The 16,012-nt window shown below is 43.2% G+C and overlaps 3 protein-coding genes across 10 annotated transcripts; 1 reads left to right on the forward strand and 2 right to left on the reverse strand.

Annotated features, from left to right (window-relative positions):
- Nucleotides 1–376: 376 nt before the first annotated feature.
- Smurf (SMAD specific E3 ubiquitin protein ligase) lies at nt 377–8,264 on the reverse strand. 5 transcript variants are annotated; one of them, XM_018035117.2, is made up of 13 exons: nt 8,075–8,264; nt 7,275–7,313; nt 7,090–7,198; nt 6,870–7,003; nt 6,501–6,765; nt 5,965–6,425; nt 5,630–5,879; nt 5,389–5,549; nt 4,833–5,026; nt 4,363–4,760; nt 3,816–4,276; nt 3,535–3,725; nt 377–3,378 (listed from the first exon to the last, which is right to left on the reverse strand). In XM_018035117.2, the coding sequence occupies exons 1-12, from the start codon at nt 8,127–8,129 to the stop codon at nt 3,538–3,540; spliced, it is 2,715 nt and encodes a 904-aa protein (XP_017890606.1). In that variant the 5' UTR covers nt 8,130–8,264; the 3' UTR covers nt 377–3,378; nt 3,535–3,537. The 5 variants fall into 5 exon arrangements, with proteins under 5 accessions (XP_017890606.1, XP_017890605.1, XP_017890607.1 ...); XM_018035116.2 differs by having other exon boundaries at nt 377–3,387; XM_018035118.2 differs by having other exon boundaries at nt 377–3,725; nt 5,965–6,422.
- Nucleotides 8,265–8,521: 257 nt separating this feature from the next.
- On the reverse strand, nt 8,522–12,406 carry LOC108631277 (uncharacterized). Of its 2 annotated transcripts, none has more exons than XM_018035101.2 (4): nt 12,265–12,406; nt 10,150–10,201; nt 9,207–9,365; nt 8,522–9,110 (listed from the first exon to the last, which is right to left on the reverse strand). In XM_018035101.2, the coding sequence occupies exons 2-4, from the start codon at nt 10,189–10,191 to the stop codon at nt 8,928–8,930; spliced, it is 384 nt and encodes a 127-aa protein (XP_017890590.1). In that variant the 5' UTR covers nt 10,192–10,201; nt 12,265–12,406; the 3' UTR covers nt 8,522–8,927. The 2 variants fall into 2 exon arrangements, with proteins under 2 accessions (XP_017890590.1, XP_026674548.1); XM_026818747.1 differs by lacking the exon at nt 12,265–12,406 and adding an exon at nt 10,393–10,411.
- Nucleotides 12,407–13,949: 1,543 nt separating this feature from the next.
- Nucleotides 13,950–16,004, forward strand: LOC108631274 (NAD-dependent methylenetetrahydrofolate dehydrogenase). 3 transcript variants are annotated; one of them, XM_026818733.1, is made up of 5 exons: nt 13,950–14,153; nt 14,224–14,556; nt 14,649–14,833; nt 14,919–15,287; nt 15,351–16,004. In XM_026818733.1, exons 2-5 carry the CDS (start codon nt 14,492–14,494, stop codon nt 15,737–15,739), a joined length of 1,008 nt encoding a protein of 335 aa, XP_026674534.1. In that variant the 5' UTR covers nt 13,950–14,153; nt 14,224–14,491; the 3' UTR covers nt 15,740–16,004. The 3 variants fall into 3 exon arrangements, with proteins under 3 accessions (XP_026674534.1, XP_017890585.1, XP_017890584.1); XM_018035096.2 differs by having other exon boundaries at nt 14,345–14,556; XM_018035095.2 differs by having other exon boundaries at nt 14,379–14,556.
- The last annotated feature ends 8 nt before the right edge of the window (nt 16,005–16,012 follow it).

The raw sequence follows: 16,012 nt of genomic DNA on the forward strand, positions 1-16,012 counted from the left end.
AATAATAGTAATAATAAGGTAATTGCAGTGTCGTAATAACGTGTCCGATGTAAAATTTATAGCGCACAGCTTGGTGCACCGAATCCTTTTAACCGAACGCTCAAAAGGATTGTCTGATTGAAACGATCATTTCCATTTCTCGTCATCCTCCCCGTTCCGATATTTCGCTTTCTCTTATCTCATACCAATTAACGTTAGTAAAATATCCTGCTATTCGGTAGAATAAGATTCTGTTATTGCCGAGCACAGTACACGATGCATCTTTACGCGTAGAATTCCAAGTCTGGTCACCATACACCTTCGTCAAGAGAAACTCGATCATCGCTGATCTCCGAACGTTCATATACTTACATAGAATTCGAGAGAGAGAGAGAGAGAGAGAGAGAGAGAGCTTTATATATACCCGTACAACATTGATAATCCCTTCGATTTACAACAATTAAGATTCCGCAGTGAAAATCAGTTCCCGTGATATGTATACTGAATCCTTTTTTTAACTCCTGCAGCACACACACACACACACACACACACGCTGATAAAAAGTCTATTCATCGTTTCCTGCTGGAGTACGAGCGATCGAACGGTCAAAGAACTTCGATTCATGACATTTGATTCGTACATTTGATAAACGAGCAACGACGCGTCGTCACTCGCTCAGATGGATCACAGCTATCATTTTCGTTTGATTACTCGGTGCATACAACATGTTCGTTTAACGTCGGAGCCTTTAGTAAAATATCAATTATTTATAATGTGTATATCATCGATTCGTCCATAAAATATTTCTACATGCCACTCGTTTCGTTACAGACATTAAACTTTTATCAGACAGCAAGAGATGATGAAGTGAAAAGATTCGCCGAATCAGTATTATCGTTATTATTATTATTATTATTATTATTATTATTATTATTATTATTATTCGTTTGTGTAACAATGTTCGCCCAAATGGTGACCTCGTCGTTAGTTACCGTTTGTTCTACAATTGCAACACGCTCGTAGACTCTACGTTACGGCAATTTTTAGGCGTTTTCAGAATTATTCATCTCGATTTTTCCCAGAGAATTTCATGCAACATTACTTTTACTTTGTTCCAAAATATGATATGCATAAAATTTTTATTTATTTCCACATTGACATCGACTCGAAGGCACTAATAAGGCCTTTATTCCCCCGCAGATGCGACAAGAAGCTGAACAGAATTTTCGATACAATAAAATCGTGGGAGATCCTCGTTCTATCTCGATATCGATACAATTTTCAAGAGATATTGCTCGTCAATGGAAGTTCTAAAACGACGATTTAAATCCCAGCGAAATAAGTGTTCGATCAAGACTAGAGACGTGCATGCAGAGGGACACGAATGATATTGTCACGTGACTAAATATTCGCGGATCGGCGATGCAGCACCTCCCGGTCCGATACATTTTCTTTTCTTTAATACTGTTTCACAATATTCTTGCAACACGCACCTCTCAGACGCATCCTTCAAACGCTTGAAAATCGAACGATCGCTTCATTACTATCGTCATCGTCGTACACGTTCCGTTTTATATTAACGTCGTCCTCGTCGTTGTCGTCGTCGACGATTGATAAATTGTGCGAAGTAATCAGACCGTGTTTCACAGACACCGAAAACGGGTGACACTCTCGCACCGTTGAGCGCGTAAAATTTTTTAAAAAGAAAACACGAGTAAAAACAAATCGATTAATGGGGCATCTCCCACTGCTTCTCGTTTTCTTTTTACGATATGTTTGATCACAGTTACGTGCAGAATTAAAATACAATAATGCGATGATAATACGAAATAATGATGAGTGCTGCGCCAGCCACTAGATATTTTTACAAATAAAAATAAATGCTACAGACTAAATGAGACGTGTTCGTGCGATAAATAAAGTGTTCCCGTGTTTTACTAATTCATAGTAAAGCACAGATCATTCCGTGAACTCTTGTGACAAAGAATGAAAGAGAGAAAGAGAGAAAGAGAGAAAGAGAGAAAGAAAGAAATGAAGAAAGAGAAAGAGAGAAAGAAAAAGAGTCGATCCGAACAAAACCGTTTTAACTTTACATAAACACGTCGAATAAACTCTTTCCTTAAATATGAGCCCGACTTTTCTTTTTTTTTAAATTAAAGCTAATGTACACGTTTCATGACTTAGCCTACGCTAGAACCGATGCGTTCCTATGGTGCAAAAGCTAGGTAAGCCCGCACGTTTATACGCCCGTGTTAATTTTATATTAAACACTTTACTATTTACATGTTCACCCTAAAAAGCAACAACGATCCGAGACGCGACGGAATCGCGATGACAAACGTTACCGATCGCATCGAGAACCTCTTCGAAACAAGTGTTGGATTAAAAATAATTTTTAACACCGACGTAAGAACGTTACCGTCTGTCTCTCACGAACGTCATTAGAACGTTTTGGAAACTCGTCACGCGACGAACATCGAAGGCGTTCAAGGCGACCATGCGTATTTCACGTTTTGACATCGATCACCGTGGCCGGATCGAAATAATACAAGATTCCCAGCGTCGTTCACTAACAGACGATTCGACTATAACGGCGTGAGTATATATTCTTAAGGTGTTGCTAAACTCTATCGTTCGAAAGATCGTTAAATACGGTTAACTGACCGTGCACATCTTAATCACGTTCACGATCCAAGAGAAACTGTAAGCTTTCGAGTATGAAATACATTGTCCCCGCTGATTCGATGTTCATTTAACGCAATTTATGCAGCAATGAGATTCTTAAAATGAACAATTATTCTCCTCCTATTCGTTTAACATAAAAGATTAACAAGAGCGTATTCATGATCGAACAATGGTTTTCATCGCGTGAAAGGATTCATTTTCTATACGTATTTGTGCATGCATGACTTTTATATTTTCCATCGTCCCTTGGAAACAGCCGAGTCGATTCTTCGGTGACGATCTTACAAGTAAATCGTCCAGCCTACGGAAAACACGATTAATGTAAACGAAATCGAGAATGTAGGCCAATCCGGGTAGACGTCGAACAAGTGGTGACTCTTCCATTCTCTATCGGTCGTCGAACAACGAATGATCAAAGAGGAATTTAACCAGAACTTCTGAGGAACCGTTCGTCGAAGAATTCGCGGACGAAGCATGGAAAGCTCACAAGAGCGTAATTCGCACGCGTAAGTCTGTCGATCGACGATCGTTCCGAAGCCGTTGCAGACGACCGACCGTCAAGGCCGTTCGTTCTTTTGTACAAAGACACATTGGCCAGAATCGTGTTTCCGACGTCGCTCTCGACGACGTTCTTATTCACGTCTCCGCGCAATGACGTCACCGCTCTACTAGCTCTTCCCGTAACCTCGTCTGTCGAAACGTCGCCTCTCGGTACTGCAAAAGCTAATTTTTAATAGTTTAACGACAGTAAAGTGTCTGTCGGCGAATATTTTTTCCTAGTACGAAATGGACGTGGACGATCTCAGTGATTGCACATGAATATGTGAATGCCAAAGGACAGTAAACGAGAAAACTTCATATTTTCTTTACCCATTACTCAACAGCGAAACCGCACGTTTCTTCGACCGCTTGCGTCAGTTTGTCTAGCATCTTCTGATAGCTGGGATAATTCTCTGGAATATCTATCCTATTGAAGCAGGTATGCGCTTTTGGTAAATTCTCACTCGGCGCATCGACTGCATGAATCGTGAACAAACGTGGACCCGCTGCTCCCGTCGATCCTGCAAGAAACATCGACGCTTCAGTATCAGAGTATCTAAGTAGAGGGAAGTTTTTACGGAACGCTCGTTGCCAAGCGAAAGAGTCGTCACCTTGTAAAGCTTTGAAACCTTGCAATGGAACTCGGGAACTTCCAGTAACGAACTGTAGTAATCGGGCTCTCATCTCCTCGCCATAAGACTCGACTATCTGCCAAAACCATTTCACTACCGGCGTATCAGGCGTACAGTGCTTCAATCGCGTGTGCATCTTCCAGTCGTTGATATCGATGGTTCCTAAACCTCCGATCACCAATTCTAATTCCCTTTCGTCGAACGGTCTTAACAACTGGGGTGGAATCAATTCGTGAAACCCTTTTTGCAACGCGAGAAACTGCTGTTCGATTCCCCGCATGAAGCGATAGTTGACGTACAAACGGACGTACTCCTTCTTGTTTTCCTCGGTCACAGGAATGTCTTTGCCACCCGGTTTCAATTCGTGATTCTTCAACACTCCGAAACTACTGTGCTCCACCGAAAACGTGGCATCCAGTACTCCGTCTATACTGTTCTCCCTGTTCATTGTAAACCGATACTTTTATCAATCTTACGTTCTCCAAACGCGTGGTACGCGCGCGCCCACACGTATTCGTCTACTTACAACATCCACGTGAGACTTCTGTGCAACTCTGGGTCCACGCCTTCTATGTCTGTGAGGGTGATAGCTTTGTTAAGCAACATCTTATAGAACGGAGTCGTGAAACCTCCGTCTATATGATGACCATGAAAAACGGCAATTCCTATTATCCTGCCGGCGAAATGGAAGTACGACAAATGTTCCGGATTTATCCCAGAGTCGGGATTGATTTGAAGCGTATAATTGTCATCCCTTGAATACTGGAAAAGGCCGTATTGCGGATTCAACATTTCATGCGACAACAAGTACAACCATTCTCGAGCTACGCCGCCGTAATCGAGGCCTTCCTCGCCGCGGAACTTCACCATGAGCCTTTTACGCATATCTTTCGGCCGCATTTTCATTATCAATCTGTACGACTCCTGAAATCAATTTCACGCTCGACACATGTTCCGTCTGTCAGACATCGTTGACACTGTCGTGCGAACGCTTACCTCGAATATCTCGTTCCTCGACACCTCGAGCCTGCAGTGCCCGCTCTGAGGCTGCAGAGCGTTCAACTCTGCTCTCAGACACTTCAACTTCGCCACCAAGTCCCGTTTATATTTTGGCAGCAGTTCGTTGTCCATTAATTCCTTTGGTAATTCAGATACGGTTTGAGCATTCTGAATCGTAGTCGTAGTTTCCACTGAAACACGTGCAATGTAATGAATGCGTGAGCAGCAGAACGAAATCGTTATTTTCATAGCTTTCAATTACAGTAACGCGCTTCGACAAATAAAATTCCCCAAAAATGGAATGAACGCATTCTCTGTCGCAGCCGGACCGATTGAGAACAGGAACTAAGTGCATCGAACGTACGTTCGTCGAGAGATAAGATAAAATTGTACAATGCACAAATATGTTTTTGTTTTCCTTCTACACGGCATTAAACCGATTAATTGGTCTAGGATTCGAAAAACGATGGTAATCTCGCGTATCTTTTACTCTCATACAGTTCGCTACGTTCCACACGTTGAACGAGATTCTAGTGAGAAATTGCAAACTTACACGTTGGCGAATTATTATTACTTCCATTCTCTGTCCTTGCCCTCTGTTGAACCACGTTACTCGGCGACGCTGGTACCTCCGCCTCCGCCGGTTCGCTTACCGGCGTGACCGAACTGTTCGTACTAGCCGTGGTCTGGTTGGTTGCACTGTTCTGTCGCCTGCTGTCACAGAAATGGAACGAGCTGATCGGTGTCGACGGTCTCTCGATTAGAATACGGTACGCAAACGATCGTCGACTTACTTCAACAGATTGCTTATGATCTGGCTGGACAGCCTGGGATCGGTGAACTGGGTAGTTCGGTTATTGTGATCAACGAAATAAACGCGACCGCTCTGTGTCTGCCGCATTTCCCAGCCGCTCGGTAGCGGTCCAAGTTCATTCGCCAGTTCGTTCGCCGGTAAATCGCGAGGTATTCTAGGATCATGCCAAGTAGACGAACCGGTTGGTACGTGATAAAAGTACACTTGACCTTGCTGCGTTTTCCTCATTTCTACAAAAACGTTCACACACGATAGAATCTTTACCTCTCTTGGTTCGTACTCATTCAAAATCGATCATCATCTGTTGTTAGTTACCATAGCCTCTCGGTAAATCCGGTGGTTGCGGAGGGTCGTACCTCCTCTCGTTATTGATCATCACGCTGTTCCTGTTTCTATTGCTCCGATTAGGCCTTCGCAGCTGACCGTTGTTCGTCTGGCCGCGATCGGGCCTAGCGTTCCCATTCTGATTCCCGTTCTGTTCGTCGCTCGCGCGCGCCGGTCGCCGCTCCCTCGACGACGCCGGTGTCGCGTTTCGCGAATTCTGCTGGTTTCTGTTTTGCTGCTGGGTCGGCGTGTTCCTCGGTGTGTTCGGAGTAGAACTGTCCCTGCTGGGCGTTCTGCTCGGCGTTCCATCACCGTTCCATTCGGGCGTGCATCTGGTAGGACTCTCCGGTCTCACGTTCGGAGGGCTACCGCTACCGCTGGGAGACGTGGGCTCGGAAGAAGGTAACGGCGGTGGCTCCGGTGTAGTGGGTATAATACCGTTGGTAGGGCTACTGTACAAAATGGAGGAAGAGGACGAGCTTCGATGAAGAGGACGAGCATAATATTCGAACGACGACAAGACTCACCGCGTAGTTGGACGAATCCACTGCGTAGTTCTCGTGTAATGGTTAACGTAATACAGTCGCCCGTTCCGCGCTCTCCTCTCCTCCCATCCGTCCGGCAGGTCGGTCGGACAACTTAAATCTCCGAGAACGTCGACCACTGCGTTGTGCCCGACCGTATTGCTCACGGCACCGTTGTGACCGTCCCGTGATAAAAGAGAAACCACGACTTCTCCTTTGACCACGTCCGTATCGTCCGAGTGTGCCTTGCAAAGATCTAGTCGCTGGTCTGTAAGTTCGTTTCGCGTATGAGTACGAAGAGTTCGGCCTCTTAACTGTTACACTACCACTATGAAAAGTTGCATAGCGTCGTAGCAAAGTAGCAATAATTACAGCCTGTATCCTTGAGTCTCTGAATCGTGTTGGACAATATTCGTACGCATCCCAAAAATCCCCCGCTCTTCTTTTTATGGATCTTCTTATAATTCCAAACCGATATAGTAATGCCATCGTCTTTCCCGATGTACCTGCGCAAGATATTTCGACTTTTTCATAAATACCTATCCTCCGTTGCGATTGAAAAAGCGACTTGAAAATTGACCAATATAATTACAAATCGTAGTGTTGATTCCACATAGGATCCAACGTTGCCTTGCACGTGTGCGTGCTGTGACACTGGCCCGAACCATCCACGGTTATCTTAGCGAAAGGATCCGGTAGGCCTGAAACGAAACCCTTTGCTTGAAACACATCGGTCGTCACCTCTTTGCTTCGTGATCGACGCGTAGAGATACTCACGAAACAGATCTTTCCTGGCAAGGTTACGGGCACACAAAACTGTAAAATGTATACGATGCATGAGCCTTTGTTGGATCGACATACAGCAAAATGGGATCGACTCGAGAGCGAGTTCTCCCGTAAATAGATTTGCCGAAGGATTTACGAGTATGTTATACGCGGAACTGGGACTTATCGACGACGACGACTCTAACGTTCGATCGTCTGAACAAGTAGCAGAATTTTAATCATTCGTTCAATGGACATAACGAGCGTGCAACGATACTGAACGTCTGACGTTTGTCAATCAGGCCTGCTCGTAGCGGATCAGCTCGGAGCTCGGCGACGTTCCTCGTTGAATCGATCGACGAGGACGGACTCGCGATACAAAAGTTGGCCCGCGACGCGTCGAGCCCTTCGGTAAATGTCGGGTGAACCGATGCGGGCGTGACAAGTTCACCGAAATTAACATCGTTCGATCTGTACGTATGCCGTGCCACGGTATTACAGTCTCCCGGACTGCTCACGGTGGGGTCTTGACCTCCGATAGGGAGTTGCCATAACCAAAGGACGAAAACCCTAGTCGAACCTTTTTACGTATTTTTCTTGTCGCGTTCCACCGATCGGACGGTGGACCCGATATCCCGGTCGAAGGGCCGGAGGCTCGTCGAAGGAAGACCACCATAAGGATCACGACAGAGCCATATTAACGGACACACGATCAACGAAGACACGGAAAGGATCACAACGCGTGTTGGCCATCGGCCGACTTTCACGCTCCTCTCTCGTCGGGCATAGTTGCAATTTCGTAATGAACTCACTCGTCAAACGAATCTTCATGGCCCCGTTCCTCCTGCTACCGCCCGGATTCGACATTTTCCACGCACATTTAACGCTTCCTACCGTACATCGGCACTCTAATTAGTAAATAAAACTGCTGCTGCTCGGAGCGGCGGTGCAGTCCGCACACACGCAACCGTGCACGATCGACCATTGCAGCTGATCGACCCCTACCGACACCGACATCGACTGTGTGAAACAATCGATTTCCAACTCGCTCGTGCTGCATATCTCGAAATTAACGTGCGAGTTCTCAAATTACGAAATTTCAATTTAAGCTAAGAAAGGCTCGATCGTTCTTACCACGGTTCTTACAATCGGACCGCCTGGCTCTGTAGATACGATCGATCTATGTCGATCTAATAAAACTAGATCTCTCCGATCTGAAAATGGCTCGACGACGACGTCACGAACAGGAAGAGACGATAGACGAATGGAACGATCGCATTTATTGAAGGTGCACAGTTTTTTTGGTTTCGTTACAAACTTATAAATCAACGAATACGTCGATCGCACAGATTAATAGAAAACGTAATGAAACGATCATCTCCGGGCCGATACACATATACACATACATATATTATAGGTATAAAAAATGATAAACGAAAGCTACGTCTATCGCGTCTACTTGTACTTAATTTTCTCGTTTTTCGCTCTCTTCGAACATTCGACGAGGCGATTTTTCTCCGAACAAAGAATTCGATTCACTCACATCTTCGGCAGCGCGTCGTTCAGCAAAAATTTCACCCGTTCACTCCATGCCGCTATCAAGAATGAATGAACAAATTACGTTGGTTTCTTAACGATTACTTATCGAGCTAATTATTCGGTATTTTATTGTCCCCTGTACACGAGTATCGCGTCTATCAGGAACACGATCCCCTCGACGATGCTGATGCATCCCTTGGCAATTCCGGTGTCACGGACGGAGCCACGGTACATGTTCGCGAAATGATCGATGATCAGGCCACCCACGACCACGAACAGAATGAAACCGACCACAGAGAAGAACATGTCCTGCAACGAAACATTTGAACGATTCAACTCTCCTTTCTACGTTTCACATATTTATGTTACGGTACTACAGATATTTATCGATGATCGTTCGCTTACCACTCGTCGATCAAGCGCAGCTCCCAAGAGGATTGCGAATAATAATCCCGCTAGAATAATTAGGTATCCACCGAAGGCACCCATCGTGAGCATCGCAGTGTTCAGACCTCTGTCGCTAGCAGAGTGATAGTGCAGTCCTATGAGGATGCACACTATCACCTGAGACGAACACGAACAAAGTTTTAAAAACGTGCATCGGTCAAAAGTATCATTGTAAGAGTAGAATTCACAAATTCTTATTTATAATCGGACCGTCGAAAATCAGAGTCGGTGTACCACGTTTTACACGTGTACATGGTTCTTCTCTTTCAGAAAGGAGTGACAAGCATACGAAACTGGGTCAACGACTATACGTTGGGAACAACGTTAGGAAGTCGAATCTATTTCGGGAATAGAAATTCCACGGAAGACTGCAATCGCAGAACGATTCCACTGATAGAAAGCACAGCTGGTTTACTGTCATCGTCGCTGTGGCGCGTAATTTCATGCAGCGTTATGAAAGTTATAGCTCGGCTCATCGCGATGCGCGTTGCATCGTCGATCCGCGCCAGTTTTATGTACCAGTCGACTTGGAAAATATTCCTGTACGCTCCTGCTGTCTCGTTCGAGCCAGCGGGTTCTGGTTGAAACGTTTTCAAAAATGTGTACTTGGCGTACACGGGAGAGGAAAATAGAGCGAAATCATTCGTCCAGAAAATGCGTCGTAGGCATTCTGACAGAGCCGACAGCAATCAACTTCCGGCGCGATGTCATATCATAACGAGGAGAGAATCCGAGGAATCGCTTATTATGTCACTCCCCGATCTGGCGGAGGAACGCGCGTACGACGTACTCACTCACTCGTTCGCTCACTCGCTCTATGTATGTACGAGTATGATCTTAGCTGATTCAATGATACATAGCGTGACGACTAACGACGATTTAATGAGAGTCGTTTAATTACCAATTCCACTATTTTGATCACGGTCCCCTTGTTGATAGCCATTCTGATTTATCTGTAATTTAAAAAGAACGATCCTTATTGTCAAACGACACTGATAACGTGTCAGTAAATCACGTTTCTTCACTCCGACAAATGGAACTTCCGCGACACTTAAAACGGTCGAAGCTGCGTTCAAAGCAGGCAGCTATTACGATTCTCCTTTAATCGTGATTTGCGTGCGACCAATCTTTTATACGTACTTACTTCTCCACGAATTCTGCCAACGACGATCTAATAATTGTCAAACGATTAGAATCAATCTCAGGCGAGACAAACAAATGAAATGTAATTTCAACTGGTTTCATACCGTCTTTTTGACTCGAAGCCCGACGCGATTTCATTCATGTTTACACGTACGCTTGTACAAATTTCTGGACTAACGTGATTAAACAAACAATTACTCATAACATTCTGACTCGCGACGTGACTCATTCATGTAAATCGAGAAGCAAATACATATAAAGATACGACGCAATTCAACTTGCGCTTATACAGGGTAGTTTATTATTTGTATGCATGTATATGTACACGTTCGGTAAAAATCTCAAGTACTGCGCTCGGCGTGAAAGAAAAGATAGAAAAGAAAAAAGATTGAAGAAAATTTACAGGTCGCGACCCGTGCCACCTATGAATTCCACGTACTCGTTTCTTATTGAAGGAAACACGTTAAGATAGGATAAATAGATAAGAAATGAAATTGAGATCGATCGAAGATTTGCGAGTCGCGCGCAGCAGTCGATGCCATAAGAATGTATAGGCTATACATATACTTAAACAATGCTGGCATGTTGAATTTGTTATTATACATTCCTATTACTATTAAGCTAAAATTATAGTGATTGCACATTCTTCATAGGTAATAGTATCACCTACAACTTATATTCCAAGTGTTTGTCGAAATTCCGCGAAAAAAAAATTTTCGATTTTTCCGAGATTTTTCCAAGAGGTACCCCTTCAGATTTCGCGAAATTTTCGTTTTTTGCCAATAACTCCTAAACCGTTAGTTCTACGGGAAAATTGTATACGACCCTTCTTGTAGAGGACGACGAGATCTACAATTTCCATGTAAAATTTTTTCGCTAGCGTTAATAGTTTACGAGTTATTTGCAAAAAACTGTTTTTTCGTTTTTCGTTAACAACTCGTAAACTATTAATGCTAGCGACAAACTTTTATACGGAAATTGTAGATCTCGTCGTCCTCTACAAGAAAGGTCCTATGCAATTTTCTCGTATCTCCAAGAGTTTAGGAGTTATCGAGGAAAAACGAAATTTTTTTCCAAAAGTTCGCCGTTTCGACGCTCGGATGGTCGGATTTTGTCGACATCAATAAAATGCCAAATAATCATACTTAACTCATTAAATATCGAAATTAGAAGAAAAGTGCACTATTTTTAATGATAGGAAATGCGTTTTTCTAAGGAATATAAACTTTTGGTATTGGCTATATAGCCAATACATCCATAAAGAAAGTCACGCTTTCACCATGCCCCTAATAACCTTGACACGATTCCTCACGTTATCTCTCGTCGATCGAACTAATTACCGTTGATTTTACTATTCATTCGTTGTTCCATAACATTTTTAACGTTAATCGACTGCTGTTCCTATCGCTTTCTCAGCTGCTATTTGTAGCACGCGTTTACGAATGGAATTTTATCGAAACGACGAGCAACATCTTATTTACAGGTTTTCCGATACAATTAACTACAATTTGAACGTGTGCAAATACATGCAAATCGGCTCGAGGAACGTAGCGCATGCCCTTTTGCATCATGCATCGTCGTTTTGTTCATTCTTGTCACGTTCAAACACCCGTAACGGTCATCTTTCGGCTCCTAGTCATAAACGAATATCGTTTCTCAACGTCTCCGTAGACGTTTAAAAAGAAAATAAATTCAATATCGTTTGTTTGTATCGCCTGTCCGATAAAATCTAATCGAGAAACACTCGGATTTCTCATTCCGGTGATACAGTCAAAAACGAATCGTTTGTACTTCCAATCCGTTCAAAGTATCGTAGAAAACGAAGCTCGGCCCATTTCTTTTATTTTACAGTGCTCGTAAACAGATGACTTACAGTTCAGACTCGTTCGAGCAATCCAAAGTAGTGGACCAGAGGAGAGAGTTTAACCGGCACTGGACGACGTGACACTGACAGTGAGCCGTGAAGGAGTGACTGACGCTCGGCCGGCTCGGCTCGGCTATAATTTTTGCCAGCCGCAGCCCGAAACTTTCTGTCCTGCCTTCTGCCCTGTGCGTGGGGTACGTGGCGTATAAGCGCGCTCATGTCATTTTCCCAGCGATACACGTACGATTCCTGTTTCATAAAATATAATCACCACGGCCTGCGAATACAGCGATTCGCAAAGCAAGTGTAAAACACGGAATTCGATACAAATCGTAACACACCTCTGGAAATTAATCAGATTTTTCATTTTGAATAATAAACGGATTTCATTGCCGCACGATTCATGTATGAACGATCTGTACCTGTGTATCGTCGATCGTAGTCTTACTACCAAGACGACATGCAATTCTCTACGTAAATCGTCCAAGTAATGAAAATGATGTATCATTCAAAATGTGTACGTACCTACGTCGTAAAAAATTTGATATCTTAAAATAGATACTACATATTTACGACTGATCCCAAAATCGCTTTATTACACCCTGTGTACTAAGCGTACGTGTGTGTGTGTGTGTACGTGTGCTTTAAATGACATCACGCCGCTGATAGTATTCCGCCGATTATATTCGCTCGAATACAAAGTGCTCGGAGACTCGCACATTTAGAATAATCATCACGTCATTTTCTACAATAGCAATACGTAAGAACGAAAGACATGTCGCGATCATATAGGAATGAGTAACGTCATAATGATGACACACGATCGTTCTCGTGTCTTATAGTTTTTACTATCAAATTATATTTATCGACTGCTCAACAACATTACATTTACTGATTCCTCAACGACTCGAAGAGTTCGCCTAATAGAGAGAGAAGGCAAACATCGGTCTTCTTTCGAGTCCGTACGATCTCCTTCGACCTCGGATCGTTTAGGAGTGATTGAGCGAACACGAAAACCTGCGTGCAAATGAAGTTTTGTCGAGACGATCGTAATAGGTGATCATTAGACCGCAAACGTAGTTCTCCGCCTGATACCATTTCCAAAGAGCGGCCATCGAGAACCGAATCGGGATATCGTTGCTCCGATCCAAACCGTGATCGCAGCTTGCAATTCTGACCGGAATATAAATGAAACCGGTGACAATGTAGTGAGCGAATGATCACTTCATTCGGGAAATCGTATAAACATAATTTCTGAACGGACGATCATCGGCCTTTTGAAGCCATATACAGAATCGGTCCTCTTCGGCACGTAGCCTCGTCTCCTCTGTCTTTGCCATTACCATTTCGTTCCAACTGAAAATTATTACATCTATACTTAAGCTCGAGATCCCTGATATGAAAATCATGAGTAATTTATAAGGGTAACATAAAAATTAAATCGCCGAAGACTGGCCGGATCCGAAGATGATAGGTCTGTTGAAGCGTGCTGATTTCGAGAGGAAGGCATATGTATGCGTATACATTTTATTTCGCGGCGCCACGACGCCGACGTTAGCCGACGCCCGCCAACCGACGCTGCTCCCACACCCACTTATGCCCTATGCCCCTTATGCCCACTTACTGGCCGCCAGGGCGGAAACGTGATCGAAACTGGAGCTTCACTGTTCCTCAACGCACGGCGCTATGATCGAAATTGTGGCAGTTCCAAAACATCCTTGTCTATGATCAACAATGATTAACGAAGAATTTCGTAAATCGAAAATCGCATGACACTGAATAATGTATCCTAATTTCCGAATGAAAGTCATAAACGATCCCTTCGTCGTTTGCTGAAAAATGTAGGGACGCGATCGTTTCACGAGGGGAATCGCTCGTAGTCTTGCAATGTGGAAAACGTAAGCTAAACCAATGAAAACAATTATTACAGTATACAGCGATGTATTATTAGTTATAAAAATAAACTAGAACCTGCGAAGCTGGTTTGAAAAGTAAAACGAGGCATTAACTTTCTCTTTAATGTACTGCAAACGTTTAACCGCGGCAAAGTGTTCGCTGCACTTTCACTGACACCGGTTACGTTGCACAGCGTTATTTTACAACATTGTTCACGACAAACGCAGGATCAGGATTTCAAGTTACGGTGCGGAGACAGAGAGAAAGACTGCGAACGATCACGTATTTGACAGTAGTAAATTGTATCTGTTTGTCGATTGTTAATCTCATACGTCGCATCATGTTTTTTTGGAAATCTATAAATTTGCATGGATCTCTGAGACAATTGCATACTTCAAAAGTTTTGTAAGTAATTCGTATTTAATTTGGAATGATGTACCGTCCTGTAAAAACGTAAGAAATGATACAGCGAACATTTAAAATGTACATTTACTTAGACATAAGGCTGTCATATTAAATGGCAAGAAGATAGCTAATGAGATTCAAACTGAACTGAAAAGAACTGTTGACGATTGGATAAACGAGTGTAAGAAGAGACCTAAATTGGTAGCTATAATTGTTGGTAACGATCCAGCTAGCAAAGTATATATACAAAGAAAAATGAAAGCTGCAAGTTTCATTGGTAAGATTCTAATAAAGATCGTCAACTTATTGATCAACATTTTAGAAACGAGTCGTGCAATGTGACAGCTATTAATGTGATTCAGGAATTGAAAGTTATACCGTTCACTTGGAAGAAAGTAAAACGCAACAAGATCTCATTAAAGAGATTAATGTACTGAACAACGATGATACCGTGGATGGAATTCTCGTTCAATTACCATTGACGAAACATATGAACGAACAAGAAGTATGCCAGGCAATAGTGCCAAGCAAAGATGTCGATGGCTTTCATCTAGAAAATTTAGGTAGTTTAGCACTGAGTAGGAGCGGAATCGTCCCTGCAACGGCTTTAGCTGTAAAAGAATTAATAATTAGGAGTAACGTTGAAACGTTTGGGAAGAACGCAGTCGTAGTGGGAAGATCTAAACACGTCGGTTTACCTGTCGCATTGCTCTTACACGCTGATAGCAAAGGTATAGAATTCAATAAACGTTATATTCTTATCGGCACGGTCTTAACGGCGAGCTGATTTACAGATAGAAAAGATGCATTAGACATGACTACGGTCATCTGCCATCGCCATACTCCCCATACCGAGTTAGAGAGATTTACAAAATTGGCTGATATCGTAGTCGCCGCGGCAGGCATTCCTGGTTTAATCACCAAAGAGATGATAAAACCTGGGGCATGTGTAATCGACGTAGGAATTACGAGAGTAAAAGTGGGTGACAAGTATAAATTAATGGGCGACGTCGATTTTGAAAATGTTCAAGAAATCGCTGGGCATATAACCCCGGTACCAGGTGGCGTGGGTCCTATGACTGTAGCGATGCTAATGAGAAACACAGTATCAGCAGCGAAGACGAACTTTGAAAACTTGAAACGCTTCAATATCTGCAAGCGTGAGACTTCGTTTCACTACTAGGATAATCGATCGAACAGTACGAACGATACTGTTTACAGGAAAACATATGTGACGTCTAATCAGTCAGAGCATTTCTTGCATCGCATACGTACAGTATTGCACAGTATCACACATTTTTTAGACGATGCTGTTTCAATGTGACACTTTTAGCAAGTGTAGTACATATACATCACTACTACTCATTTACTCGGCTCACCGCTTCACGTACATACCAGCAAATTTTTTACTCAGAAGTTCGATTAATAAAAAAAATGTTGAAACTTAATCAATCGT

The sequence above is a fragment of the Ceratina calcarata genome, unplaced genomic scaffold (genome assembly GCF_001652005.2).
Source record: "Ceratina calcarata isolate Rehan_Ccalc_2016 unplaced genomic scaffold, ASM165200v1 scaffold86.2, whole genome shotgun sequence".
NCBI lineage: Eukaryota > Metazoa > Arthropoda > Insecta > Hymenoptera > Apidae > Ceratina > Ceratina calcarata.

Excerpts from the sequence above, each read along its gene's own strand:
- Smurf (XM_018035117.2), bottom strand. The coding sequence starts at position 8,129 with ATGTCGAATCCGGGCGGTAGCAGGAGGAACGGGGCCATGAAGATTCGT. Across the intron at positions 5,550-5,629 it reads ATCATAAGCAATCTGTTGAA|CAGGCGACAGAACAGTGCAA; the intron begins GTAAGTCGACGA and ends TTTCTGTGACAG. Across the intron at positions 4,761-4,832 it reads CGAGGAACGAGATATTCGAG|GAGTCGTACAGATTGATAAT; the intron begins GTAAGCGTTCGC and ends AATTGATTTCAG.
- LOC108631277 (XM_018035101.2), bottom strand. The coding sequence starts at position 10,191 with ATGGCTATCAACAAGGGGACCGTGATCAAAATAGTGGAATTG. Across the intron at positions 9,366-10,149 it reads TGATCAAAATAGTGGAATTG|GTGATAGTGTGCATCCTCAT; the intron begins GTAATTAAACGA and ends TGTTCGTCTCAG. Across the intron at positions 9,111-9,206 it reads CTGCGCTTGATCGACGAGTG|GACATGTTCTTCTCTGTGGT; the intron begins GTAAGCGAACGA and ends GTTTCGTTGCAG.
- LOC108631274 (XM_026818733.1), top strand. The coding sequence starts at position 14,492 with ATGTTTTTTTGGAAATCTATAAATTTGCATGGATCTCTGAGACAATTG. Across the intron at positions 14,834-14,918 it reads GAAAGCTGCAAGTTTCATTG|GAATTGAAAGTTATACCGTT; the intron begins GTAAGATTCTAA and ends AATGTGATTCAG. Across the intron at positions 15,288-15,350 it reads CTTACACGCTGATAGCAAAG|ATAGAAAAGATGCATTAGAC; the intron begins GTATAGAATTCA and ends GCTGATTTACAG.